Here is a 27,746-nt window from a genome sequence, read left to right as displayed (position 1 = left end):
TACTGTTTTCCGTAGCGGCTGCCCAGACTTGCATTCCCACCAACAGTGCACGAGTGTTCCTTTTTCTCCACATCCTTTTCAACGCCTGTTGTTTCTTGCGTTGTTGATTTTAGCCATTCTGACGGGTATAAGGTGATATCTCATTGTAGTTTTTATTTGCATTTCCCTGATGGTTAGTGATAATGAACATCTTTTCATGTGTCTGTTGGCCATCTGTATGTCTTCTTTGGAAAAATGCCTGTTCCTGTCTTCTGTCCCTTTTTTAATTGGATTGTTTGTTTTTCCAGTTTCAAATTTTATAAGTTCTTTCTGTATTTTGGGTACTAACCCTTTATAAGATATGTCATTTGCAAATATCTTCTCCCATTCTGTAGGTTGCCTTTTAGTTTTGTTGATTGTTTCCTTCACTCTGCAGAAGTTTTTAATTTTTTTTCATAGCTTATTTATGTATTTTAATGTTTATTTAGCTTTGAGACAGAGACAGAGCACAAGTGGTGGAGGAGCGAAGAGTGAGGGAGACACAGAATCCCAAGCAGGCTCCAGGCTCTGAGCTGTCAGCACAGAGCCTAACATAGGGCTTGCACTCATGAACAGTGAGATATTGACCTGAGCCAAAGTCTGATGCCCAGCCGACTGAGCCACCCAGGTGCCCCTATTTATTTTGAGAGAGAGAGAGGGTGGGGGAGGGACAGAGAAAGAGGGGAGGAGAGAGAGAGAGAGAGAGAGAGAGAGAGAGAGAGAGAGAGAGAGAGAGAACCCCAGGGAGGCTCTGCAGCATCAGTAGAGAGCTTGATGCAGGGCTCAAACTCACGAATCATGAGATCATGACCTGAGCTGATGTCTGATGCTCAACCCACTGAGCCACCCAAGCACCCCAGAGGCTTTTTATTTTGATGTAGTCTCAATAGTTTATTTTTGCTTTTGTTTCCCTTGCCTCAGGAGACATATCAAGAAAAAAAAAAAAGTTGCTATGGCTCACGTCAGAGAGGTTGCTGCCTGTGTTGTCTTCTAGGACTTTTATGGTTTCAGGTCTCACATTAAGGATTTTAATCCATTTTTGTGTGTGGTGTAAGAAAGTGGTCCAGTTTCATTCTTTTGCATGTTGCCGTCCCGTTTTCCCAACACCCTTTGCTGAAGAGACTGTCCTTCCTGTTGGATGTTGTTTCCTGCTTTGCCAAAGATTAATTGACCCTATAGTTGTGGGTTTATTTCTGGGTTTTCTAATCTGTTCTATTAATCTATGTGTCTGTTTTTGTGCCAGTACCATACTGTTTTGATCACTACAGCTTTGTAATATGACTTAAAGTCTGGAATTGTGATGCCTCCAGCTTTGCTTTTTTTTCCTCAAGACTTCTTTGACTATTTGGGATCTTTTGTGGTTCCATACAAATTTTAGGATTGTTTGTTCTAACTCTGTGAAAAATGCTGTTGGTATTTTGAGAGGGATTTCATTAAATGTGTAGATTGCTTTGGGTAGTATAGACATTTTAACAATATTTGTTCTTCCAACCCATGAGCATGTAATATCTTTCCATTTCCTTGTGCCATCTTCAATTTCTTTTCATCAGTGTTTTATAGTTTTCAGAGTACAGGTCTCTTAACCACTTTAGTTAAGTATTCCTAGGTATCTTATTATTTTTGGTGCAATTGTAAATGGGATTACTTTCTTTTTTTTTTTTAATTTTTTTAATGTTTATTTTTGAGAGAGAGAGAGACAGAATGCAAGCCAGGGAGATTCAGAGAAAGAGAGAGAGACACAGAATCTGAAGCAGGTTCCAGGCTCTGAGCTGTCAACACAGAGCCCGACATGGGGCTCGAACTAGCGAGATCATGATCTGAGCTGAAGTCGGACACTTAACCGACCGACTGAGCCACCCAGCTGCCCCAAGTGGGATTACTTTCTTAATTTCCCTTTCTGCTGCTTCATTTTTAGTGTATATAAATGCAACAGATTTCTGTATATTGATTTTGTATCCTATGACTACTGAATTTGTTTCTCAGTTCTAGCAGTTTTTTGTGGCGTCTTTAGGTTTTTCTATATATAGTATCATTTCATCTGCAAATAGTGCAAGTTTTACTTCCTTTTTTAAATGTTTATTTATTTTTGACAGAGAGAGAGAGAGAGACAGAACATGAGTGGGAGAGAGGCAGAGGGGGAGACACAGAATCTGAAGCAGGCTCCAGGCTCTGAGCTGTCAGCACAGAGCCCAGGGCTCGAACCTACGAACCCTGAGATCATGACCTGAGATGAAGTTGGATGCTTAACTGACTGAGCCACCCAGGTGCCCTGGATTTCTTTCTCTTTATTCTTTCTACATTTATTAGTGGTTTTTGATATATGGTTACCATTAGGTTTGTATGTCACCTCTTCTGCATATAGCAGTCTATATTAAGTTGATGACTACTTAAATATGAACTCATTCTATTTTCATCTCCTTCCCACATTTTAGGTATTTTAGATTTTTTATTATATTTTACATCCTTTTATTTTGTGAGTTCCTTGACTGATTTTTTACAGAAATATTCATATTTACTGCTTTGGAGTTTCCTACCTTTATACTGACACTTTGGTCTCTCCTTTCCACTTAGAGCCCCCTTTAATATTTCTTGCAAGTCTGGTTTGGTGGTCACGAACTCCTTTAGTTTTTGTTAGCCTGAGAAACTATCTCTCCTTCTATTCTTTTTTTTTTTTTAATGTTTATTTTTGAGGGAAAGAGACTACTAGTGGGGGAGGGACTAGTGGGGGAGGGGCTAGTGGGGGAGGGGCAAAACGCAAGGTCATGACCTGAGCCAAAGTTCGATGCTGAGCTCACTTAGCCACCCAGGTGCCCCTCTTTCCTTCTATTCTGAATGATAGCCTTACTGGATAGAATATTCTATGCTGCAGATTTTTCCCATTTAGCACTTTGAATATATCAAGCCACTCCCTTCTGGCTTGCAAAGCTTCTGTAAAAAATTTCCTGCTAGTCTTATGGGTTTTCCCTTGTACGTTACTGTCTTCATTTGTCTTGCTACTTTTTTTTTTCTTTATCACTATATTTGTCAGTTTAATTACAACATATTTTGGTGTGGGTCTACTTTTGTTGATTCTTTTTAAGGTTTATTTATTTTGAGAGAGTGTGTGTGAGCCCATGTGCATAGGTGGGGGAGGGGTAGAGAGAGAGGGAGAGAGAATCCCAAGTGGGCTCCACACTGAGGGCTCAGTGCTGAGCCCAGTGCAGGGCTCAGACCCACGAACCATAAGATCATGACCTGAGCAGAAATCAAGAGTCAGACACTGAACTAACTGAGCCACCTAGGAGCCCCTGCTTTTGTTGATTTTGATGGACATTCTCTGTGCCTCCTGGATCTGGACATCTGTTTCCTTCCCCAGATTAGGGAAGTTTTTAGCTATTATTTCTTCAAATAAATATTCTGCTCCTTTTTCTCTATCTTCATTAGGGACTCCTATAATACTAATGTTATTATATTTCATGGAGTCACTGAGTTCCCTGTCTATTCTCATTTTGCATAATTCTTTTTTCTCCCTTTTGTTCAGGCTGATTACTTTCCATTACTCTGCCTTCTAGGTCACTATAATTCATTCCTCTGCCTTTTCCATCCTGATGCTCATTCTATCCAGCATGCTTCTCATTTCATTTAATGAGCCCCTTATTTCTGCTGTTATTCCTTAACCTCTGTGATAAGGATATCACTCATGTCTTCTATTCCTTTCTCAAGTCCAGTGAGTATCTTTATGATCATTTCTTTAAATTCTCTATCAGATATGTTACTTATATCCATTTCAGTTAGATTTCTGGCCATGGCCTTGTCCTGTTCTTTCATTTGGGATAAATTTCTCTTTCTCCTCATTTTCTCTGCCTCTCTGTGTCTGTTTCTATTAAGAAAGTCAGCTATATTTTTTGTTCTTGAAAGTAGTGACTTTCTGAAGAAGAGGTCCCAGAACCTGGCACTTCAGGAGAGTATTCTATGTGTGTTGCTTAAGCCCTGCTGTTGTGTGAGTCACTTTTCCTTTCAGTGCAGTTGTCTGCACTGACTCTGCCTGGTGGGGCTGTGCTTGCTCTGTGTAGTGTTAGTGGGACCCAGGCAGGCCAGCTCTGAGGGGGCATGCCCCCTGGGGAACTTGCGAGTGGGCAGCAGAGGTACCAAAATTTTGCTGTGCTGCTAGTCCTATGTGAGATCCCCCGAAGCACTGTGAAGCCCTGTGGCAACTGGGGGCCAGGTGCTAGGGTGGCTGGGGTGAGAGACTGGGCATCATGCACAGCAATGGTTGGACACGGCTGGGTGTGGTTGGGGGCATGTAGTGGCAGCTGTGCACCCCATAGCTGGGAGCAGCCCGCATTGTGGCTGGGCATTGTGCACCAGCTGGAGGCAGCTCAGGGCAGCAGCTGTGCACCCTGTGGCTGGGCAGGACTGGAGTGCAGTTTTAACAAAATATGCCCTGAATCCAGGGCCAAGGAGGCAGGCTTGGAGTGGGCAAGTGCCCAGGAGAACTCATGGGCCTGGCACACTGCTAGCAGGTTAGGTAGCGAGTGCCTGTGCAGCCCTGCCTCAACGAAGGCCCTGTATTTATGCTGGGGGTGGGAGAAGGAAATGGTGCCTGCCAGCTCCCTTGTTTTCCAAGTCCCCCAACATCCAACATGCTTCGAAATCAGTATGAACCTATCTGTCTCCCATTTGCTGCCCAACCCCCCCCCTCCACTCGGGCATTGTATACATTGCTGTATTTATGTTGCCTCTCTGCGCAGGCTGCTGTCTTTTTAGGGGTGCGAGCCAACTATCACTCACCCTCCTGGCTTGCCCGGGGCTGAGTCGGCTGACTTTTAAAGCTCTAGGCTCCAAGTCCCACTCATTGTACAAACTCAAGGAATTCATCCCCTCTGTTTTTAAAAGCCAAATGTTACGGGGATTGGTGCAAGCCTGTTTCTCTGCCGTCTCTGGGCACACAGCTCCCTCCCTACTGTGGGCAGCCTCCCTCTGCCTTTCTGACCTTCCTAACCTTTCAGATGCAGCTTCTCTGCATTTAGTTGTGGGTTAGTTCTGCCATCTCAGGATGGCATAGAGTTCGCATAGAGAAAAACCTCGCTTTACAGGGATTTTTTAAAAAATCTTTTTTTAAAGTTTATTTATTTATTTTGAGAAAAAGAGAGAGTGAGAGAGCATGAGCAGGGGAGGGGCAGAAACAGAGAGAGGGAGAGGATCCCAAGCAGGCTCTGAGCTATCAGCACAGAGCCCAACTCGACACTCGAACTCACGAACTGTTAGCTTATGATCTGAGCAGAAATCAAGAGTTAACGTTTGACTGAGCCACCCAGGCGCCCCTAAAAAAAATTCTTATGGGGATTGTAGAATTTGGCACTGAGACAGGCTACCCCATAAAACCAAGTCAGAGTTACAAGGTACCATTGATTGTCAAAGATATTGATTAAACAAACAAGATAGGCATTGTTTATGATTTAAAAAAAACAATCAGCATATATATTTCTACTACAGTAGTATAAAGAGGAATTGTAGATCATTCTTCTTAACACTATCAAGATAAACAGACTTCATAAAGCTAGAATACAGTGTATTTTGTTAAGAAAGGCACAAGAAGGTGCACGTGGGTGGCTCAGACGGTTAAGTGTCAGACTCTTGATCTCAGCTTAAGTCTTGATCTCAGGGTCGTGAGTTCAAGCCCCGCACTGGGCTCCACACTGGGCATGGAGTCTACTTTAAAAAAAAAACAAAAAAGCCAGAAGAAGCTCTATTAGCTTACAAAACAAATCACAAATCTTACCGATTTATGCAGTCATCTGAACAATGTTTCAAACTATTTGAAACGCCTATAAGACAAAGAGCTTTTATATCTATGAAAAGTCAAATATGTAATCTTACAGCATTAGAAAAAAATTCCTAACTTTTTAAAAGCAAAACATTAGTTGATTAGTGACTATACAAAGATGCTTGGAAATAAATTAACTTTGCAACTTGTTTTTCCTTGAAACTATAAACTTGCTGACCTAGAATCTTTTGTTGTGGTTGTTGTTACTTATTTATTTTGAGAGAGACAGAGACAGTGCAAGTGGGGGAGGGGCAGAGAGAGGGAGACAAGCAGGCTGTGTGCTGACAGTGCAGAGCCCAACGTGGAGCTCAGACTCACAAAACTGTGAGATCATGACCTGAGCCAGAACCAAGAGTTGGACATTTAAGCGACTCAGCCACCCAGGCGCTCCTAGAATCTTCTTTTAAACTACACAGAACCTATTCATTATCCCTAAAGGATAAACTTATATTTCCAGCCTTACTCTTTCTTAACAGGGAAGTCTTCTACATCCCAAGGAAATGGTCTGAGATCTACACAGAAATGAATTTACAAAGCTAACCATCACAACACTAATCATTACAGCTAAACTGTTTTAAAATTTTTAAAGTTCACTTATTTTGAGAGAGAGAGAGAGAGAGACAGCACGTGAGCACGAGTGGGGCAGGGACAGAGAGAGATGGGGAGAGAGTGTGCTCGGGCACTGTCAGCGCAGAGCCCAACTTTGGGCTGGAAACTCATGGGCTGGAACTCATGAACCGTGAGATGAACCTGAACTCATGAACCTGAACCGAAATGGAGTTGGACCCTCAGCTGACTGGGCAGTCCAGGTGCCCTACAGCTAAACTATTTTTTAAACTGAGATGTCCAAAAATAGAAAACTGCTTAGGTCATTATAGATTATGAAATCTTGTCAACATATTTGGTATGGTGTGTGCTCATTGTATGATGTTAGGTCATACAATGGAAAGCAGTGGAAAGCAGGACATACAGTGGAAAGCAGGACAAAAATCTATACACACGATAAAGTATGAATACACACACATATGTAGAAAAAAACTGGAAGGAAATGAAGCAAAATTTTAATTGTGCTTCCTTTTTTAAATACTTAAAACTTTTATTTTGAAATAGTTTTTCATTTACAGAAAAGGTCCAAAATAAGAGAGCTTCTTATATGCAATACCCAGTTTTGTTAGCATTTTATATCACTATGGCGCATTTGTCACAACTAGTGAACCAATGGATGTATCGTTATTAACTAAACTCCATACTGTGCCCGTATTTCCTTAGTTTTTCCCTAATGTCGTTTTTTTGTTCAAGCACCCTATCTAGGATACCATATTACATTAGTCATTGTGGTGTCTAAATGAGGTGTCTCTCGATCCAATAGGGGCCCCCAAATGTGGGGTGACAATCAGTTGGAAGCTGGTGGTGCAGGAGGTAAAATAATTCACCTGAGGCAGAACAAAGGGCATAGATGTTTAATGAATACAGGGCAAGTGGGCTGCAGGCAGGACAGCAAAGGAGATGTGTCTGCAAAGGCAGTGGGTGGGCTCTGTTTTTAAAGGGGGGGAAGATGAGGAGGGACAGTGATGTATGGAATTCTCCCTTTTTGGTAACTGTGCCCAGTTATAAGTAGCCCATTGGTCTCTGTGCTGACAGCTCAGAGTCTGGAGCCTGCTTCAGATTCTGTGTCTCCCCCCTCTCTGCCCCTCCCCCACTCATGCTCTTTCTCTCCTCCAAAAATAAATAAACATTAAAAAAAAAAAAAAAAAACTTAAAAGAAAAATGTAGCGCACTGGTTAGTTAGGGCTTGTGGATTTTTGAGGTGGGTTGCCTGATGGGCCTGTCTGTATTCAGCCAGGTGGTCGCTCTGGGCCCTTTCTGCATCCCATTGCTCAAGCCTGTTTGCCTAAAAGCCACTTCTACAGTCATGTCTCCTTAGCTGCTTCTTGGCTGATGGTTTCTCAGACTTTCTTTGTTTTTCACGTTCTTGACAGTTTTGAGTATTTTGGTGAGGTCTTTTGCGGAATGTCCCTTAATTCGGGCTTGCTTGATACTTGAGACTAGGGTTATGGGTTCTTGGGAGGAAGACAGCAGACTTAAAGTGCCACTTTCAACACATCAGTCACATCAAGCGTACGTGGTATCAACACAATTTATCACTGATGTTTACCTGGGTAAGGTAGCATTTGTCAAGCTTCCTCATCACAAAGTTACTCCCTGTCCCCCTTTCCATCCTGTACACTTTGGTAGTGAGTAACTAGGTACAGCTGCCTGCCTTTTGACTTCTTCATAGTTTTCAGTATTTTCTGGATTTCTAGAATAAACATACATTACCTTTAAAAAAAGGCCAATAACCCCCAATTTTAAGTCCTACCTGTAGTTCAAGTCCCATCTGAAATGCCACTTCTCTTAAGTCCTCCCCACCTCTCTACCATGTTGGAGGTGGTTTGTCTCATCCTTATATAATACTGTCTCCATGGCACTTTTATTCTGTTTCACCTCTACACTAAAATGTTACTTCCCCCACTTGTTTATACCTCCATCTTATTTCAGAAGGGATTAAAGGAGGGTCTCTTCACCTCCCCGTGTCTGTGCTCTAAGGCCCAGTCAAGGAACATGGTCATCCACACTGTTTTTTTTTTAAGTTTATTTATTTTGAGAGAGACAGAGAGTGCAAGTGGGGGGAGGGGCAGAGAGAGGGGGAAAATCTCAAGCAGGCTCCACACTGTCAGCACAGAGCCCAATGTGGGGCTGGAACTCACAAACCACAAGATCACAACCTGAGCTGAAATCAAGAGTTGGATCCTTGAACGACTGAGCCCCCCGGGTGTCCCTGGCCATCCACATTCTTAACATCTTTTTGTTTCTGTCCTGAGGCTCTTTCAGGAACCTGCTCCACAATCTCTGAGGATGCTAAGTATTCCAGCATGATGAACAAGGGAAGAGATTGCCTTGGAGAGTATAGTTAAACCAGTCTGGTTTTTCTTGCCCATGTGCTTAGGAAGGCACGCAGAAAGCACAATCAGCATTGCAGAGAAAGCTACCTACCTGCTATTACATTCCTGGGCATGGGTGGAAGAGGCATCCCTCAGCCCACTGAGGTTAGTGGGGACTAGAAACTATATAAGCAGCACATTTTCTTCATGTGAAAAAAAGAAAACAAAATCTTCGAGTCTTCCATCGCTTTTTGCTTCTTTATTTTTTTCAAAGTTTACTTATTTGAAGGAAAGAGAGAGAGCCCACACGCACCCACAAGAGGGGGAGGGAGGGGCAGAGAGAGAGACAGAGAGAGAGAGCATCTCAAGCAGGTTCCACAGCTAGTGAAGTGCCTGATGCAGGGCTTGATCCCACAACTGAGAGATCATGAAAATCAAGAGTCGGGTGCTTAACTGACTGAGCCACCCAGGGATCCTGATTTTTGTTTCTTTTAGTTCTCAATTTTCTTCTATTTTAGTCCTGACTTGGCAGAGCCAGAAACCACAAGCCTCAAGTTAGCACCCTTGCTAGAGTTTTTCAAAATGACATTTTATTTATTTAGGTGCTGTCTGAATCTGAGGCAGGATTCTCAGTAATGTAGCAATTTAGAAAAATTCAATGAAAAAACAGAAGAGAAAGGGATATATAAATAATATAAATCATAATCCATATTAAGGAAAAAAGATCACGTTGCCATGTTTACATCTTAATAATCTTCCTTTCCTCAGGGCACCTGGGTGGCTCAGTCGGTTGAGCATCTGATTTTGGCTCAGGTCATGGTCTCACGGTTTGTGAGTTTGAGCCCTGCTTTGGACTCTGTGCCTCCCTCTCAAAAATGAATAAACATTTTTAAAAAGTTTTAAAAATCTTCCTTTTCTTTTTCTATAATTGTAAATATATTTCCATGTCTGTGTGGATTTCCTGTGCATATGCTATTAAATTTGATTTTCTCCTATTAATCTGTCTTATGTCAATGTGATTCTTAGTCCAGCTAGAAGGACTTATGACAGGACAGGAATTCTTGCTCCCCGACAGTGGAGACAAGGCTGAGACCACTGAAAGGAAACAGCAACTTTATCTGTAATGTCCCAATTTTAAACTTTAATAAAAGTTGCTTATACTTAAGGCTCTCTTTTCATTCCTGACATTGTTTGTATGGAGACTTGTTGCGGACTTTGAGTCTGGAGTTCTCTCTTGTCCAGCAAGAGAGTGGATGCAGAATTAAATGTGAGAGAGGCTAATGTCTGGGAGGAGACAAGAGCCCTGAGTAAGGATCTTTGCTCTGTTTTTATTAGGATCAGAACGCTTACAAAAGTGATGAACATGCAGAAAGAGACCATGAAACCATGAACATTAACTCATGTGTGTGAGAGAAAGGGGGTTTCAAAGATATGTAGTGTTAAGGGTTTGGGTCAATACAAAACAAAACCTTTTCCGCTGAGCAGATGGTTGTTTACACGGGCACGAGGCTCTGTGTCTGTTTATCTTAACTTGCCTAAGGGAGAAGACAGATACAGCAGGCTACCTCAGGGTCAACAAGGCAACTTTCTTTGGCTAATTAGCTCCACTCTGGGCAGCTTCACCCTGCTGCTGTCTATAGCCCTGTTGACCTATTCTGGACATTCCTTCCTGTGAAAGCAGCTTTCTGCTTTTGTACCATGCTGGGAGCGCTTTTCCCTGTTGACCTAATCTTGGATGCTTTCATTCTGTGGCTTCCCATTCTTATGCTTTTGTACTATGCTGGAGGTGCTTTCGCCCTGTTTACCTTGGATACTTTCATCCTAAACCTTGTTAACCCATTGGTGCAAGCTCAGGGAATTCCTAAACTTATTCCCCACAGAGACTATTTTTAACAGTAATGTTATTTAAAGAGAAAGGAATAAAAACCCAAAAGTGTTAGCATAATACCTCAGATAGAATTGACTTTAACTGATACTTTTTAGCATATAAAAGTCTCACCCTCACAACCTTCAAATACTGGGTTATGTCTTCAAGAGAGTCTGTCTGACTTTCCCCCACCCAAGTGTTTGTGGAAGAAAGTCTGGAGCTGCTTCCAAGCATCCACCTGGGCCATGGCATGAGCCCTGGTCTCCCCTCCCCAGATGACAGGACCACCCACCAAGGTGTGTAGGGAAGCCTGGCACAAGGGGAAGTAAGGAGGCTCAATATAGTGCCCTGCCCCAGGATAACAGATGATCTGCGGCTTTTCCTTACCATGGGCCTGTAAGCGCTTAGAGGCCTCATTAGCATAGAATTCACTCTTCCAGTTGTGGTCATCCAGACCTACTAGGAACAGGAAGGCATTCTCAGCCCTTTCCACAGGAATGAAACTCTTCTGGTCATGTCCCTCCAAAGGGCTGTTCAGCACATCCAGAATGTCTGCCAAGCCGTCTCTGGTCAGCTTGATGCGACTTTGGTCGAAGCCCACAGGAGGCAAAGTTTCATCCTTGTAGTGTAAGGTTCCCCCCACATTGGCCACAGAGCCATTGATTATGACGGCGGCGGTGATGCCTTTCAGGAACGAGGCCATGGAGAGGCAGAGATCACCTCCTTTGGAACTCCCAAGCAGCCCAACTCCTGGACCCTTTACCTGAGAAAAGAACAGAGGAGAGAGGAGAACGAGTCCATGAACAGTGCAGCATGATCTGTAGTGCCTGGAACTGGATACCAGGCAGAACTGAGTCAGAATCTGGGCTCTACCATTTGCCAGTTTTACAACCTTGGGGTATTTACTTTTCTTCCTCTCTGTCTTTTTTCCTACAGTCTCTCCATCATCATTCTTGGGTGACTTCAACAACCATGTGGAGGACAGAGTAAATACTTTGGCTTCTCAGTTCCTTGACCTCAAACTTAAACAATGTTTTTTTCCCTACCCTGTCTCAGCCATCCACTCCCACTGTCATAACCTAAACTGAGTCATCATCAGTGAGTAGTTCATCTCTAAAACCTCAGCTTCAAGCATTCCACTCTCTGATCACCACCTTCAATAATTCCAGGTTAACCATTCTTGTACCACCCATTTCCACCTCTCGGTGGCCTTGACTACCACTGTTGTTTTAACTATCAGTATGTCTCTTGTGTTCTTACTTGCCTCTCACTTACTTTAGATTTCAAGCTTCTTTGTTATTATCACGTCCTTGTAACCACCCTTAACTCTAAGATCTCTCTGCCTTTGGTCATACTTTCCTGGAAAAACACTAACCTTGGTTAAACCCCCCTATTCACTTCCTCCAGGCCTGTATTTGTGCAAGTGAACACTGCTGGAAAAAAAACTACACATTTATGCTGACAGAGCTTACTTTCATTTCATGACCACAAATTTCAGATAAGCATCCATATTTCCCATCTATCCTGCCACATTTCACTTATGTGCGCTTCCCACTTCTGTAAAAGACTGTGTCACACCTCCTATCTCCTCAAGCCCCTTAACCTTTAACCTTGTTTCTTTCACTTTCAGCTCTTCATACTTGGAGGAGAAAATAAATAGCCCAGTAGGAACTGCTCCTCATTTCCCCCTGCGAGATCTACTTAGTGCCATGTGAACTCAAGCTCTATACCTTCTCTTCTGTTTCCAAAGAAGCATCTCTGTGCTTATCAAAGGCCCCCTGCTGCTTGTACTTGGGATCTCCTCCACTCTCATTCTCAAGGACTTCCCTCCTACAATTACATCATCTCCCTCTCCTCTTTCATAACTTTCTTCTCAACTGGCCCATTCCCATCAGCGTACTTAAATGCTCTAGTACCTCTTCCATTTTCACAACAGTCCCTCCACCTCACATCCACTCTGCCCTAGTTTTCTACTCTCTTTTACAGCAAAATTTGTGGAGACAAAATTGTCTGTAGCTGTTCTTCTCGTCTTCCCTTTTCTACCAAATCCCCTCAGGGTAGCTTGGGTTTGCACTATTCCACAAGGACTGCTCTTGCCACAGTTACCAAAATCTTCTATTACAAGTGGCCATTTGAGGGGTGCCTGGGTGGCTCCAGAATTAAGGATCCGACTCTTGATCTCAGCTCAGGTCATGATCTCAGGGTCCTGAGTTTAAGCCCCACATCAGGCTGTGTGCTGAGCATGGGGCCTGGTTAAGTCTCTCTCTCTGTCTCTCTCTCAACAAATGACTAAACTTAAAAAAAAAAAACAACCCAAAACAAACAAAAAACCAAATGGCCATTTGAGTCACCTGTCAACAGCAGTCTTTTTTTTCCTTATGACTTCTCCAATAGCACCCTTGACTGGTTTCAACCATTTACTCCTCATAAAAGAAAAGTACTAGGAATTAAATGATATATTATTACCATCCCAATTTTTCGGAGGAAAGGGAGGCCCCAAGGTCATGGAACTAGTTACTAGTTGGTGAAATCAAACTTACATTTAACTTTAACTTTTGTCTGTCTACATCTTGTGCTGGTGCCATTACACCCTATCACCTTTTCTAAGAGTTCCACAGCTTCCCATCCACTGTGAGCTCTGAACTGTAAAATAAGTAAGGTGTATCTTCTGATCCTCTGATACTCTGAACCTATAAAGCCCTCAAAGCACTTCCTAATAACTAGCTTCTTTGGCGGCCCAGTTCTTCATTTAATACTGTGTTCTCAGAAGGGCCACAAAGAAGGGAGCATTGTTAGACACAAACATTTAACCTACGGCCTTCTGGAGATAAGTGATTACCTTTCCCTTTCCCTCTCCTTCCTGTATCGAACTTAGGGTTCTCACATGTGTTTGAGCTGATTATAATAAACTATAAAATACTGGAATTTAAAATTCCAAACCGAAGAAGAACATCTTTAGTAGCAGAATATATGGTAACATATAATTGCAGACAAACTGTCTACGAGAACTATAAATGGTAATGTGTGTTGGGTATTGGGAGTAGCTGTCGTGAATTTGTCAAGTTGTATCAAAACCAAGAGCAGTCAGGAGAACACCTGATACACAGATCACAAAACCTAGAGACATTCCAACCTCAGGATGATCCAGCAGGTAGTTCACAGCTTCTTCAAAGTACTCCAGGTGGAGGGTCTCTATGCCCCGGGGGAGGTCTTCATAGTTATAATAAGCCAGAGCCATCACAGCAAAACCCTTGCCAGCCAGCAGACAAGCTCGATATTCCAGAAGGCCACCTCCAGCTCCAAAAATGTCCACAATCCCAGGGAAGGGCCCAGGTTCTTTGGAAGAAGCAAAACACAAAACTGAACTATTTCTTAAACTCTTTGCAGTGGTGTCAAAAGCCATGTGTTGTCTACTTGGTGATGTCAAACTTTTCTGCTGACAATCAGAAATGTTAGAAGATCTCTGGCCTTCAAAGATCCAGACAGTGGCACAGGCTCAATCCACATTTCCCCTATGCCCAGAGCTTCAAAGCCCCATAGATTTTTTACAGTTAAGTATGCATTACTTTTCTAATTAAAAATAATTTACAAGTAGACAATGAAAACAGCAAAACCACTGCCCACTGCCCCCCCAAAAGTGACAATGCCAAATGCCAGAGAACATGTAGAGTAAGTGGAACCCTCATACATTGACGGTGGAAATGCAAAACAATACAGCCACTTTGGAAAACAGTTGAGCAATTTCTTATAAAGGTAAACATATACTTAATCATATGATTTAACAATCTCACTCCTAGGTGCTTACCCAAGAGAAATGAAAATTGGTGTTCATACAAAAACTTGTATGCAACAGTTTGCAGTGACTTTATTCGTAATCTCTAAAGACTTGAAACCCAGCCTGGAAACCCCCGTCCTTCAACTGTTGAATGAATAAAACTGAAGTATACCCACAGAATGGAGTACTACTAAGAAACAAGAAGAAACGATTGGATATACGGAGCATGAATGAATCTCAAATGCATTAAGCTAGACTCTGTTTATCGGACATTTTTACCATTTACACAAAAAGTTTATACCTAACATGCAAAATCTGAAAAAATGATAAGGCAAACACTTTACACCCAACACCTTAAGAAATAACTCAGTACTAACTATCCAAGCCCCGAGTATCTGTGCCCCTTCTCTCCCTTTTCACTATGCTGAATTTTATCATTCTCTTAATTTTCTTTACAGTATTACCACTTATACATGTACCTTAAACAGTATTTTATCTTGCCTATTTTTTGAGTTTTATTTATCTGAATGGAGTGATATTGAATGTGTTCTTCTGGGACTTCATTGTTTCACTCAGTACTCTTTTTGAAATTCATCCATGTTGATTTTTTTTTTTTTTTTTTTTTAGGGAAATAGCTTCTTTCCTTCCCTTTCCTTCCTTTCTTCCTTTCGAGGGGGGGGTGGGAGAATCCCAAGCAGTCAGCACAGAGGCGTTGCGAACCCACCAAGCCTGAGATTATGACCTGAGCTAAAACAAAGAATCAGACGCTTAATGGACTGAGTCACCCAGGCGCCCTATACCAGTTTCCTCAACCTTGATATACTGTGGGAGTTAGAAGTAAACTTGCTATACTGAGAAACTATTTTAAAAGTCGTTAAAGACTTGGAACTACCTATAAAATGTTTCGCTTTTACTTACAACTGTCTTTTCCATTTCCTTATGATGTCTTCTAACTGACCTCTAAGTTTTGGAGCAAGAGAGCCACCTCCCCAGGCAGGGTACACTTTAACGTCCCCACAGACCTCTGCAATGTTGGGAGTTACATCCTTACTCTTGGTAGACCTGCAGGAGGCCAGAGAAAGGCAGACAGGACAGCCTGGGACGCAACGCACTCACCGGGAGGCAGGAAGAGCGTGCCGCGCACCCGGCCCGCGCGTACCGGCACCCGCCGCATCCCCGGCCGCAGGAAGTCGCGCTCCAGCACCGCTCGGCCCAGGAGCCGCCCGGCGTCGGGCTCGTGGCCCTCGAGCACCTCCAGCTCCACGGCGAAGGGCGTCTGCACGTTCCGCTTCACCAGCCGCACCAAGGGCTTCTCGGGCTCCAGGGCCCAGAGCAGCCCCATGGGCTCGAGCCCCGTGAAGCTGCCGCCCAGCGCGGGCGCGCGCGCCAGGTCCAGGAGGCCGCCGGCGTCCGCTTGGTACCGCGCGCGGGCCCGGAAGAGCGCGCCCTTCTCGTCGCGCAGGGACGCGCTCAGCGTGACGGGCTGTCCGGGAGCGAGGTCGCGCACCGCGATGTGCACGGGTTCGTCCCAGCAGCCGCGACCCGCGGGCTCCAGGCGCCAGGTCGCTGTCCTCCGGGCAGGTGCCCACGAGACCCGGCCACCAGACCATAGCTTTGGAGAGCCTGGCAGCTGACCCCATCGGCGGAGTCCAGAAGCTCGCAGCGTAGCCGCAGAGGAGACCACCATTTTGTCTTTTGACTTTTGACCTCATTTCAATGAACACCGTGGAGAAAGTTAGAAACCAGTAGAGGCCCTCTAGTGGCAGGTTGCCTCAGCTGCATGCTGAGCGCCCTGTGCGGCCAAGGAGGACGCCAAATTGAGCTTGGAGGGCCAGACTCTTGCACATCAGGTCAGTAGCTTACTTGTAAAAAAAAAGAAAAAAAGAAAAAAAAGCCAAAGCGGCGCCTGAGTGGCTCAGTCGGTTAAGCATACGACTTGGGATCAGGTCATGATCTCACAGCTCGTGATTTTGAGTCAAGTCCGGTTCTATGCTGACAGCTCAGAGCCTGGAGCCTACTTCAGACTGTCTCCGTCTCTCTCCGCCCCTCCCCGGCTGGCGCACTCTCTCTCTCTCTCTCTCAAATATAAATAAACAAAAAATAAAAGAAAGAGCGAAAATAGATATACATGAACTTGCTTTACATACTGAAAAACCTGCACTTTTTATGTGGGATAAGAATTTCCTAGTTCTGCTTCTCATAAGCTTTTTGGCTTGTGCAGTGTTGGCTGCACAGAGGCCGGCTGCTGGCTGTCAATGGCTAAGACGAGTGCAGGCCTGGAATTGAGTTTTATCAATTTGTTGACTGATTCACTCCCATTAATAATTATAGGGCGTTTCATTAAAAGTGTGCATCATGGTGTTTTGCTTGTATATTTACCTGTGTATATGCTTATCTTCTACACTATCCTACATTTTAGGGGCCTGGAGTCTTACTAGCTGTGTGACCTCAACCTCATTCCTTATAGGTGTAAAAATAGCCAGTTGAGATTATACTGCATTGTCAAGTTGCTGTATTTAGGCAAACGTGATCTCTTTCTCATCCGGGACATTTCACCTTTTCCCCACTTTTTTTTTTTTTTTTTTTTTTTTGGAAGTCAAGTCTTTAAAAATTTTTTTGATGTTTATTTTTGAGAGAGAGAGAGAGAAAGAGAGCTAGAGCACGAGTGGGGGAGGGGCAGAGAGCAGGAGATACAGAATCCCAAGCAGGCTCCAGGCTGACAGCACAGAGCCCCATGTGGGATTCAAACCCACAAGCCGCAAGAGCATGACCTGAGTGTAAGTCAGATGAGACACTCCACCAACTGACCCACCCAGGCTCCCCTCCCCACTTTTTCATAAAATCCATCTAGGAGTGGGTATTTCATTAAACTTAACTTCAGGCCCTTTCCAAGGCCTTGTATTTGATTTTACATTCATGATTTTTCATATCCTTTTTATTAGAGAAACCTGCAAATTGTGTAAGCTTATTTCAAGCCCACAATTTGTGTTTGCCACTGCTCCCAATAAGGCCACCCAAGGACTTTTACTTAGTTTCGAATGTTCTTACGTCCTGCTGGTCATTAATCATGCAACTCCCTATAGCTCTAATTACTTTTGCACTGGTTCTGTGGGATATTTCAGTGTATTTTGGGCACAGAAACTAAAGAAAGTAAATAATAATAGCTAGCTCTTAATCCTTACAAGAACCTTATGAGAAAATTAAGGCCTGGAGAGGTGAAATGATTTGTTAAAGATCAAGCAACTAGATATACTGGGATTTATATCTCTGCAATCAGATTCCAGAGTCTGTGCTCTGAACCATTGTGCTTTAAATGTCTTTTTTTTTTTTAAGTTTATTTATTTTGGGAGCGCACACACAAGCACGAGGGAAGGGCAGAGGGAGAGACAGAATCCCAAGCAGGCTCAACTTGGAGCCTGATGTGGGGCATGATCCCATCACTGTGAGATCATGACCTAGGCTGAAATCAAGGTGGACCCTTAACCAACTGAGCCACCCAGGCATCCTGTATTTTGGGTAGTTTTAATTTTCTTCTCTGTCCATAATTTCTATCAGAAATAACATGGCTTTTATAATTAAACAGTATTTTTTTAATTGTATATAGCAACATAAAATGTACCATTTTAACCATTTTGTTTTAAGTGGGCTTCATGCCCAGAGCAGGGCCCAAACCCGTGACCTGGAGATCAAGACCCAAGCAGAGGGGTGCCTGGTGGCTCAGTTGGTTGAGTGTCTGACTTCAGCTCAGGTCATGATATCATGTCTGTGGGTTCAAAGCCCACATCAGGCTCTGTGCTGACCGCTCAGAGCCTGGAGTCTGTTTTGGATTCTGTCTCTCCCTCTCTCTCTGCCCCTCCCCTGCTCACGCTCTCTGTCTCTCAAAAAATAAAATGTTAAAAAAAATTAAAAAACAAAAAGACCAATAGTTGGACACCCAATGGACAGAGCCCAGGCACCCTCATTTTAACCATTTTTAAGTGTATAGTTAAATACACTCACATTGTTGTGCAACCATCACCACTGTCCATCTCCAGAACTTTTTCATCACCCAAACTGAAACCCACCCCCCAGCCCCTGGAAACCACTTTCTGTCTCTAGGAATTTGATTGCTCTAGTTACCTCATATAAGTGGAATCATTCAGTATTTGTCCCTTTGTGTCTGCTTATTTCAGTTAGTGTGTCTTTCAGGTCCATCCATAGATGTAGCATGTATCAGAAATTCCTTCTTTTTTAATGCTGAATAATATTCTGCTGCATGTATGCAACGCATTTTGTTTATCCATCTACTGATGGATATGGGGTTGTTTTCACATTTACTATTGTGAATGTACTGCTATGAACATGAGTGTACAAATACCTGTATAAGAGCCCCTGTTTTCAATTCTTTTGGGTATATATGCAGAAGTAGTAGGATTGCTGGATCACATGGTAATTCTGTTTAATTAAAAAAAAATTTTTTTTAACATTTATTTCTTTTTGAGAGACAGAGACAGAGTGTGAGCAGGGGAGGGGCAGAGAGAAAGGGAGAGACAGAACCCAAAGTGGGCTAGCTCCAGGCTCCTTGCTGGCAGCCAAGAGCCTGACATGGGGCTCGAACTCACGAACTGTAAGATCATGACCTGAACCGAAGTTGAACCAACTGAGCCACCCAGGTGCCCCTGTTTTAATTTTTTAAAATGTTTTTATTTATTTTTAAGAGAGAGAGAGAGACAGAATGTGAGCAGGGGCAGGGCAGAGAGAGAGGGAGACACACAATCTGAAGCAGGCTCCAGGCTCGGAGCTGTCAGCAAAGAGCCCAGCGCGGGGCTAGAACTCACGAACCGTGAGATCATGACCTGAGTCGAAGTCAGGTGCTTAACTGACTGAGCCACCCAGGTGCCCAAATTCTGTTTAATTTTTTTTAAGTCTTTCAGTCTCTTTTCATCTCAGAGACCATGTCTTTTCACCCTTTTGTAAGGGTCCCAGGGTCTGAGCACAGCTTGAGCCCAGGCACTGAAGTGAATGCTCATTTTCTCACTTGGTAGTGCTCATTTCTCTCAGTGGTAACCACCTGGATAGCATGGCCCCAGGTCAACACAACAGACAGAACCTTATGCCCAGAAATCTTCCCTACCGTCAGGACAAATTAGTTCTGTAAAGGAACTCCTGAAGACTAGTATTCTGGAAGTCTGGGATTTTACTATTAGAAATAGGGGATTTGAAGAATCCCTTTGTAAAAATAGTGTCATCAGCTGATAATCTAGCCAGGATTTGGGGACCAGGGGAGATGGAATTGAACTATGTGAAGGAAGGGGATTCAGTGGGGGGTGGTGATGAAAGGGGAACAGAAAAGACCCCAAAGACAGACCCATTCTACTTTACTGTTTGTTCTATCAGCCTAGTGATCTTCATGCCAGAGCTGGGTGTTCATGTGTTCACTGCTTTGCCTTTTCTCAGCAGTACTTATGAAGCCTAGTGAGGGAAAAAATTGAGCAGCACACATCTAGGGGTTCATTTTCAAAGGATGACTAAGGAATCCATTGTGGCATCAATCAATAAATACAAGGCAATTTCCCGAAGTTGTTTACAAAAGGAAATTAAATAAATCGTCGAAGATACCACTGATTGAACCTGCAAATTCTGTGAGTAGACTCATGGAATTCTAAAGAGGTGGTTGCCTGGTAACCAATATAAACAGCTTTGGAACCTAAGAAACTACGGAAGGTTTAAGATGCTTTCTTTTGATGACTGTGTTGTAGGAGGCCATTTTGAAGGTAATTTCAAAACACTTCTACTTTACCAGTACCTGAAAAGAGTTTTCGTCAGCTGAATGATATAAGACAGCCTGAAGTAGTTGAAAAGATTTTGATTAGGCGTCAAAAGGGTATTACTTCAGGTATCAACCACTACTGTGATCTTAGTCATGTTTTTCCTCTCTGGGCCTCAGTTTTGATATTTGCAAGAGATAAGAGTTGGAACAGAGTCATCTTTCTGGCAGTTACCTTAGTAATCTCAGGAGTCGGCAGTATATCTGTGTGAGTACATGGCAAGGAATAGTAATTAGAAAGTAGAGGGGAAAAAAATGAAGGAACTTTCTGATGAAAAAGAGGCAGCAGAGAGAGGGGTGTGAGTCAAGCCAGGTTGAGGCTGTGTTCCCTGATCCTGCTCTCCCCACCACCAAGCTTCCTTCATATATCCCAAATATAGCTCTTGCGGGGGCGCCTGGGTGGCTCAGTCAGTTGAGCGGCCGACTTCAGCTCAGGTCATGATCTCGCGGTCCGTGAGTTCGAGCCGCGCGTCGGGCTCTGTGTTGACAGCTCGGAGCCTGGAGCCTGTTTCAGATTCTGTGTCTCCCTCTCTCTGACCCTCCACTGTTCATGCTCTGTCTCTCCCTGTCTCGAAAATAAATAAAACATTAAAAAAAAAATTAGCTCTTGGGGCTATGGCTTCTCTCAATTTAATGTGTATGAACACCCGTGAGAGCTGGTTAAAATACAGATTTCTAGGCCTCACTTGCAGCCTACTCAATCAATATTCTGGGGTGTAGCACACAGGATTCCTCATTTTTAAAAATTTTTTAATGTTTATTTTTGAGACAGAGACAGAGCACGAGCAGGGGAGGGGCACAGAGAGAGAGAGAGACAGAGAGACAGAGACAGAATCCAAAGCAGGCTCCAAGCTTGAACCCACCAACCGTGAGATCATGACCTGAGGCAAAGTTGGACACTTAACCAACTGAGCCACCCAGGCACCCCTGGGATTCTGCATTTTAACAAGCTCCTCAAATGATCTTGATGCAGAAGATCCTTAACCATTAACACTGTTGTAGAAGCTGACTGTCCCTCTTGGGCCCTACCTTAAAATCTGTGGGTGGAGGGGAGAGTGTATTTTCAAAAGCTCTCAGAAATACTGTGCTAAGGTTTATTGCTTTTTAGCCTTCTTTGACAGTTTCTGCTGCTTTAATAACAAAGAAAAAGCAAGGTATTACTCCTTTTGACATGAATCATTCAGCCCACTTTAATTATTTCTGGAGAATAAAGGTACCAGACCAGGGGGTGAGGGTAGGGGAAAATTTGGAACCTCTGAGATATCACTCATTTTGAATCTGGATTCTTCTATTAGGTTTTACTTGGAGGCACGTGGCCTAGCCCTTCCAGCCCCACTCCTGCCTGTCTAGCCTGGTTCTGAGAGGCACAGAGATAATGTTGCTGTTTACCAGATTGTGGGGCCTGGTCTGCAGTTATCCCAGGTTTGACTACAGGATGCCATGTATTCAATTTCTTATGCTGTCAGTATACAAAGGCACCTGGACCTGCCACCCTGTTTTGTTTTGTTTTAAAGTAGGCTCCATGCCCAACATGGGGCTCGAACTCATGGCCCTGAGATCAAGAGTCGCATGCTCTACTGGCTATGCCAGCCAGGCTCCCCCTGCTTTTGGTTCTTAAGGGGATGTTTGTGCCTCAATGTTGGTCTAGGTAACATTTAAGTTTGGATAATATGGAGCCTCCAAACTCCATTCATAGGTTTTCTTCTTCCCTCTCTATCCACCTTCTCTTTTAATTGCCTAGGGCCTCAATAATCCTAACCTGTTCCCTAAGTGCCCAATGCACCATCTAACTGTGGGACCCCAGAGACTTGCCTTCTGGCGGCAATAGTCCATACTGTAAATCAGTTAACAGTTCCTCTTAGTTGTGTAATACTTTGAAGCTTGCAAAAAAAAAACAAAACCCTTTCATACTTGCTCCTTAATTTTGAGCTTCATATCTACACCAAATTAGATATCAAACTCTATTTTCAGGCTGGCAAACTGAGACAAACTAGAGATATTAAATCACTTCCCCAAGGTAACATGGCTGGGAAGTGCAGAACTTGGCCTTACACTTGTCTTCTGACCCTATGTCCGTCTAGGACAAGTCGCTTTTGACAAAACCCTTCAACATTTTGTCCTGTCCTCATTTCTCTTCAAAACACATCAGGTATTATTCCTCTTTTCACCAACCCACCTTATTAGATGAGAATAACTATCCCTTGAGAATTTACAAAAAATGGCAATGCTAATATGGTATTCTCTCTGGGATGCTGGCACTGTAACCAAAGATTCTAGTGTCACAGGCTAAAGAGTGTATATATATGTATTTTGGGACATCCAAAATCATTCCATATAGTCATCTTGGGGCAAAACTGGTCCTTATCTGTTTTTCAGGTGTTTAGGATCAAATGCCTCCTATCATAGGAGCAGGATATTGACACACTGACGTGTTAAGAATGATAAAATGTTCTATTAGGCAATACACAAGGCACAAGAACACTAATATTGTTTTCATCTAACAATTCATCTTCAACCAGTAAGAGTAGGCACTGTTTCAGGAAAAGTATCACTTGTGACCACCTTCTAACCTTGCCATAACTTTTTTACATTAACTTTTAAAATACTCAGTGCCCTCATGGCCATGTTGCCTTCATGGTTGTGAAGAGATGGAACAACTAAATTCAGTCTTATGTGCAGAAAATCCTGGCGGGATATCATATTAATCATGTATGACTTAATTTGAGTGACATCTAGATAACAGCAGGCTCTTAACAAAAAGAAGTACACCAATAGGTCAGATTTCATACACAGAAGAAAGTAGAAATAATCAATCAATCAATCATCATCATCAATCAAGCCCTGGGAAGCCAATGTGGCATGGAGGTGAAGTGCTCTTAAGTTGGAATCTGGCAACTAGGTTTAAAACCTGGCTCTTCTGCTTATGGCTTGTGTGACCTGAAGCAATTTACTTAACCACTCTGAGCCTCAACTTCTTCCCATTCACATTCAAGACTGTAATATCCTCCCCATGTAAAGCCCTTAGCAAATTGCAGGCACACCTCATTTTATTGTGCTTTACCTTAATGCACTTCGCAGAGATTGCATTTTTTACACATTGAAGGTTTGTGGCAACCCTGTGTCTATCACTTCCATTTTTTTCAACAGCATTTGTTTACTCTGTGTTTCTGTGTCACATTTTGGTAATTCTTGAAATACTTCAGACTTTTTCATTATTGTATTTGTTATGGTGATCTCTGATCATGACTCACTGAAAGCACAGATGATGGTTAGCATTTTTTAATTAAGGTATGAACATTTTTTTTAAGTTTATTTATTTATTTTGAGAGAGAGAAAGAGAAAGAGAGCAAGTGGGGGAAGGGCAGAAACAGAGAGAATCCCAAGCAGGCTCTGTCAGCGCAGAGCCCAATGCGGGGCTCAAACTCATGAACCATAAGATCATGACCTAAGCCCAAGTCGGACGCCTCGCCAGTTGAGCCACCCAGGCGCCCCTGAACGTTGTTTATTAAACATAATGCTATTGCATACTCAGTCAATTAAAATTTAACTTTTACATGCACTTGGGAAACCAAAAAATCCATTAGACCCACTTTTATTATGATATTTGCTTGACTGCAGTGGTCTGGAAAAAAACCCACAATATCTCTGAGGTACGTCTGTACTCCATTATTGTCAATTATCATTATTAGATGAAGGACTTCAGAAGGAAAATTTTTTTAATGTTTGTTTATTTATTTTTCTGGGAGGGGCAGAAAGAGAGGGAGCATCCCAAGCAGGCTCTACGCTGTCAGCGCAGAGCCTGATGTGGGGTTCAAATTCGTGAAAACTGAGATCGTGACCTGAGCCAAAATCGAGTCCAACACTTAACTGAATGAGCCACTCAGGTGCCCCCAGAAGGAAAAAAATAAAAAAATAAAAAAAATTTTTTTGAAGTTTATTTACCTTGAGAGAGACAGAGACCATGCAAGTCAGGGAGGGGCAGAGAGAGAGGAAGAGAGAATCCCAAGCAGGCTCCACACTGCCAGCATAGAGCCCAACATGGGGCTCAAATTCACAAAACCGTGAGATCATGGCCTGAGCTGAAACCAAAAGTCAGAGACGCTTAACTGACCAAGCCACTCAAGCACCCCAGAAGGAAAATTTTTTAAAAAGCAGTAAATGTAAGCTAGCTAAAACATGGAAACAGCTTGCCCCAGTAATTAAGGAGGAGGTGATTTACCTACTTGGTGAAATACCCTGTAGCTGTTAGACACTTTAACAGTGAGGACTGTGTAGTAAGATGGTAAAGTACCGGGGGATTTGGAAGGGCAGCAGAGACAGAAGACCTGATCCTTGGACAGTACAGTTAGCCGAATATTTAACAATGTGAGGTGTCACAGGATTGAGAGTTAAAATTACTGGTACAGAATCAGTGAATTGCACACCTGAAACTAACGCTGTATGTTAACTATACTGGAACTAAAAACGCAGATAAGAAACTGGTACAGAGTAGGAGTGATTTATAAATTTGTGTGGGACATGGAGGCCTGGATAAGGTCAAGAAAGTTGTGGAGCAGGTAGGAACTGACCTAGGCCTGGAAGAATGGACAGAATTTGTCAAGGATGGAGTGTGCTAACACACACAGCGGGCACAGAAGGAAGCTCCACTCTGTGGAGGGAGCAATGGGTGGAGATGAGCTAAGAGACTCAAGAGGTTACAGTCGGACAAGGTCATAAACTGGGGTCACACTCATGGAGAACCCTGAATGCCAGGCTGAGGTATCTGAACTTTATGCTATAAATAAGCCTTTTGAACATACATAAAGCAATATTTGAGGAAAAGTGAAGGGCTGAGATTTGAGAACAAATGGCAGAACTGGAAGCAAGGGGCTGATACAAGGAATATTTAGAATGTTCACCATTTCTTCTTTTTTTTTGTCCCTCTTCTAATTCACGTGGCTTCTCCCCACTTGGACCCACCCCTGCTCCCCTTATCTGTCTTCCCATTTCTTCCCTTTCTGTACTGCTATGGCCTACCAATTTCTGCTGACCTAGAGCTCTCATCAGTTCCTCCCATCTCCTCAACAGATACCTGGTCACACCTCCAAACCCTGCATCTGGACCAGGCAGTATGGAAGGAAGCCTTTGCTGGGAAAGGATGACCAGAACCCAACATGGGAAGACCTTTCTTTCCCACCATTTCCATCAGTCACTCCCCCCACGGCTGGGATGGGGCATGATCTTTACTCCTTCGAAACCAAGGAACAAGGAGGAATGTGCCTCTGTCTCCAGTGTACCTCCAGTCTACCACTTTAGCCCACATCGCTGTGTGCACCTCAAGAACCAATATCTGAAAAAGGCTGCTACAAACCTTACCTTCTCTGAGGAGGTGGTGTGGCAGCGAGGGCTTTCCAGCATCCCTTTCAGCCAGTACAACTTTGACCATCTCTATAATGCAGACCACATCATGCAGCCTACCCAGATCAGGAGGGCCCAATATGAGAAACCTATCAGCTTCAAGTTCTTGGGTTCTTCAGGTCCCTCAGCAAGGGTCACCTCCCAGGCTGTGAAGACAGAAAGCTCTGTTGAACGTAAGCAGCTGAAGGAATCAAAGCCAGCAAGTGTAGTCCAGGAAAAACCTTGCCCTCTCATCCCTCATTCCTTCAGGGATCCGGACGTGCTACGTCTGTCACTTTCTCCAGATGTGAACCTGGAAGTGAGGGAAGCCTGGCTTCCACCTCCTGAGAAGGAGGCCAGAGCCTGGGAAGCCATCGTGCTGGAAAAGCTGAACAAGCGCACTGCCCGATGGATCCAGAGCAAGCGTCCCCTAAGGTCTCGGGTATCCCCCAACAAGTGGCAGAGCTTTCTGCACCAGCAGTACGACTGGAGCCACATCCGGGATGAGCTTACTTCCACCAGTGACCTAGAGCTCTTGAAACAGCTGGAAGAAGAAGAAACAGCAGAATTTGAGGATCAAAGTGTTACCCTGCCAATCCAGGAGAAAAAGAAGCCAGAGCTGCTGCTTCCTGTTTACTATAGGTAGACTGGCTGAGGCCTCTGGCACACCTTTGAGAATGCTTGGCTCCCCTTCCAGGACTCCTGCGTTAGTTCACATTCCTTATTTCAGAATGTGCTGTCCCATCAACCTCTTGGAGTTCTCCACTGCCAACTTACTCTCTAAGATCTCCTTCAAGTAAGGTTTCACAGCCTAGGCACTACTGACATCCTGGACTGGATAATCCTGTTGTGGGGGTCTGCCTTATACCTTGTAAGATGTTTAGTAACACCCCACCGGATGCCAGTAACACTCTGTAGTTGTGACAACCAGAGAGGTCTCCAGTCATTGACACATGTCCCCTTAAGGGACAAAGTCACCCCCAGTTGAGAACCACTGCCTGTAAAGGGATTGGTTTTGGGTCTTTCCTAACAGACTGAGCGATTCTGCTGATCCAGTTACTATCCAGGTGCTCCCAGAAATGTATGCATGGGGAAAATAAGGTTTGGTCCTGCCTCGCTTTGAATTAAGGAGCCAATGTGTCAGTGCCTCAAAAACGAACTGGCAGCAGGACAGAGAACTAAACAATTTGAGGGAAGATTACTGCATATTTCTGGTTGCTTCCTTCTCATTTATAGCTAGATGGAAGACTGAAGCTAGTCTAATGTCCCTGATTCCCAAAAGCGAACTAAAAGTAAGTGGGAATCCATTAATCTGTCTATTTATTAGATAAATATAAACTGCATTCCCACTACTTGCCAGGTATTCTGCAAAGTGCTGGGAATACAACGTAAACGAGAGATATGGAACCTTTAAGGAGCTTATATGTTCACGGGGTGGACAGGCATGAAATAAGCACATACATAATGAAGTGAAATAATATAGAATTGGTTCCCTTCCCCACGTCAGTGCAATCTCTAAGGGCACCAATGTTGTTGTTGTCTTTGTTTTTTTTTTTAAGAAGGGTAACGCTGGGAGCATGGCCACTCTGTCATACTGTCCAGTGGCTACAGGAGTGGCTCTATTAGAGGAAGAGGAAGTTGGCTGCTGATAGGTACCTTCATAGGGCATCTTGGGAGCAAAGTGAATAGTTAAACATAGGTGTTTTCCAGATGCTCATGTGTGTATGAGGTGAGCTTAAAGAGGAGCTGTGGGTCTGATGGAAAGCAGGAGGTCCATCTCCCACCTTTCCCTTCTCTCCCTCTCTCCCTCCTGCTAAGATTGCCCAATTACTTGCCTCAAGTGCAGACAGGTGAACCTATGCCTGGCAACAATAAGACTGCTGAGGGTATCAAAGGAAAGAACATCTGCCAGCCCCCGAACCAGAGGTACTTTCGACAGGTGAATCCTCGAGCTGGAAAGTTTGCTTACTCCACAGACAACACCTTTGAACAGGAAATATACTTTGGTAATAGAGCTGGGGTGCCGTGCTGGGGGCTGGGTGGACATGGAGCAGGGAGGTGGAAAGTAGCCAGGGGATGAAACAGTCATGAGTGTGGACAAGAGGCTCTGGATGACCAAGGTGTTCATGGCAACATCCCCTAGTTACCAGCACAGGTTTTTTTTTTGGGGGGGGGGG

At 43.7% G+C, this 27,746-nt stretch overlaps 2 protein-coding genes across 4 annotated transcripts in view; one reads left to right on the top strand and one right to left on the bottom strand.

Moving 5' to 3' along the window:
- Positions 1–8,989: 8,989 nt before the first annotated feature.
- On the bottom strand, positions 8,990–16,074 carry LOC132668365 (acyl-coenzyme A thioesterase 1-like). Its single transcript, XM_060617345.3, has 3 exons — positions 15,504–16,074; positions 13,746–13,948; positions 8,990–11,375 (listed from the first exon to the last, which is right to left on the bottom strand). Exons 1-3 carry the CDS (start codon positions 16,072–16,074, stop codon positions 10,776–10,778), a joined length of 1,374 nt encoding a protein of 457 aa, XP_060473328.3. The 3' UTR covers positions 8,990–10,775.
- Positions 16,075–16,122: 48 nt separating this feature from the next.
- HEATR4 (HEAT repeat containing 4) overlaps positions 16,123–27,746 on the top strand; it is a 49,001-nt gene continuing 37,377 nt past the window's right edge. For 2 of the 3 annotated variants that reach the window (XM_060617320.3, XM_060617321.3), the window contains exons 1-3: positions 16,123–16,237; positions 25,261–26,211; positions 27,388–27,575. In XM_060617320.3, coding sequence (XP_060473303.3) covers positions 25,304–26,211; positions 27,388–27,575 — 1,096 coding nt within the window. In that variant the 5' untranslated portion in view covers positions 16,123–16,237; positions 25,261–25,303. Of the gene's footprint in view, positions 16,238–20,273; positions 20,402–25,260; positions 26,212–27,387; positions 27,576–27,746 lie in introns of those variants that run through there. The other variant, XM_060617322.3, reaches the window with a different exon arrangement.

Source organism: Panthera onca, chromosome B3, assembly GCF_046562875.1.
Source record: "Panthera onca isolate mPanOnc1 chromosome B3, mPanOnc1 haplotype 2, whole genome shotgun sequence".
Taxonomy (NCBI): Eukaryota; Metazoa; Chordata; class Mammalia; order Carnivora; family Felidae; genus Panthera; species Panthera onca.
This window is presented reverse-complemented; position numbering and strand designations above follow the sequence as displayed.

Excerpts from the sequence above, each read along its gene's own strand:
- LOC132668365 (XM_060617345.3), bottom strand. The coding sequence starts at position 16,074 with ATGGTGGTCTCCTCTGCGGCTACGCTGCGAGCTTCTGGACTCCGCCGA. Across the intron at positions 13,949-15,503 it reads CACGCTCTTCCTGCCTCCCG|AACCTGGGCCCTTCCCTGGG; the intron begins GTGAGTGCGTTG and ends CTTCTTCCAAAG. Across the intron at positions 11,376-13,745 it reads ACCTGCTGGATCATCCTGAG|GTAAAGGGTCCAGGAGTTGG; the intron begins GTTGGAATGTCT and ends TTCTTTTCTCAG.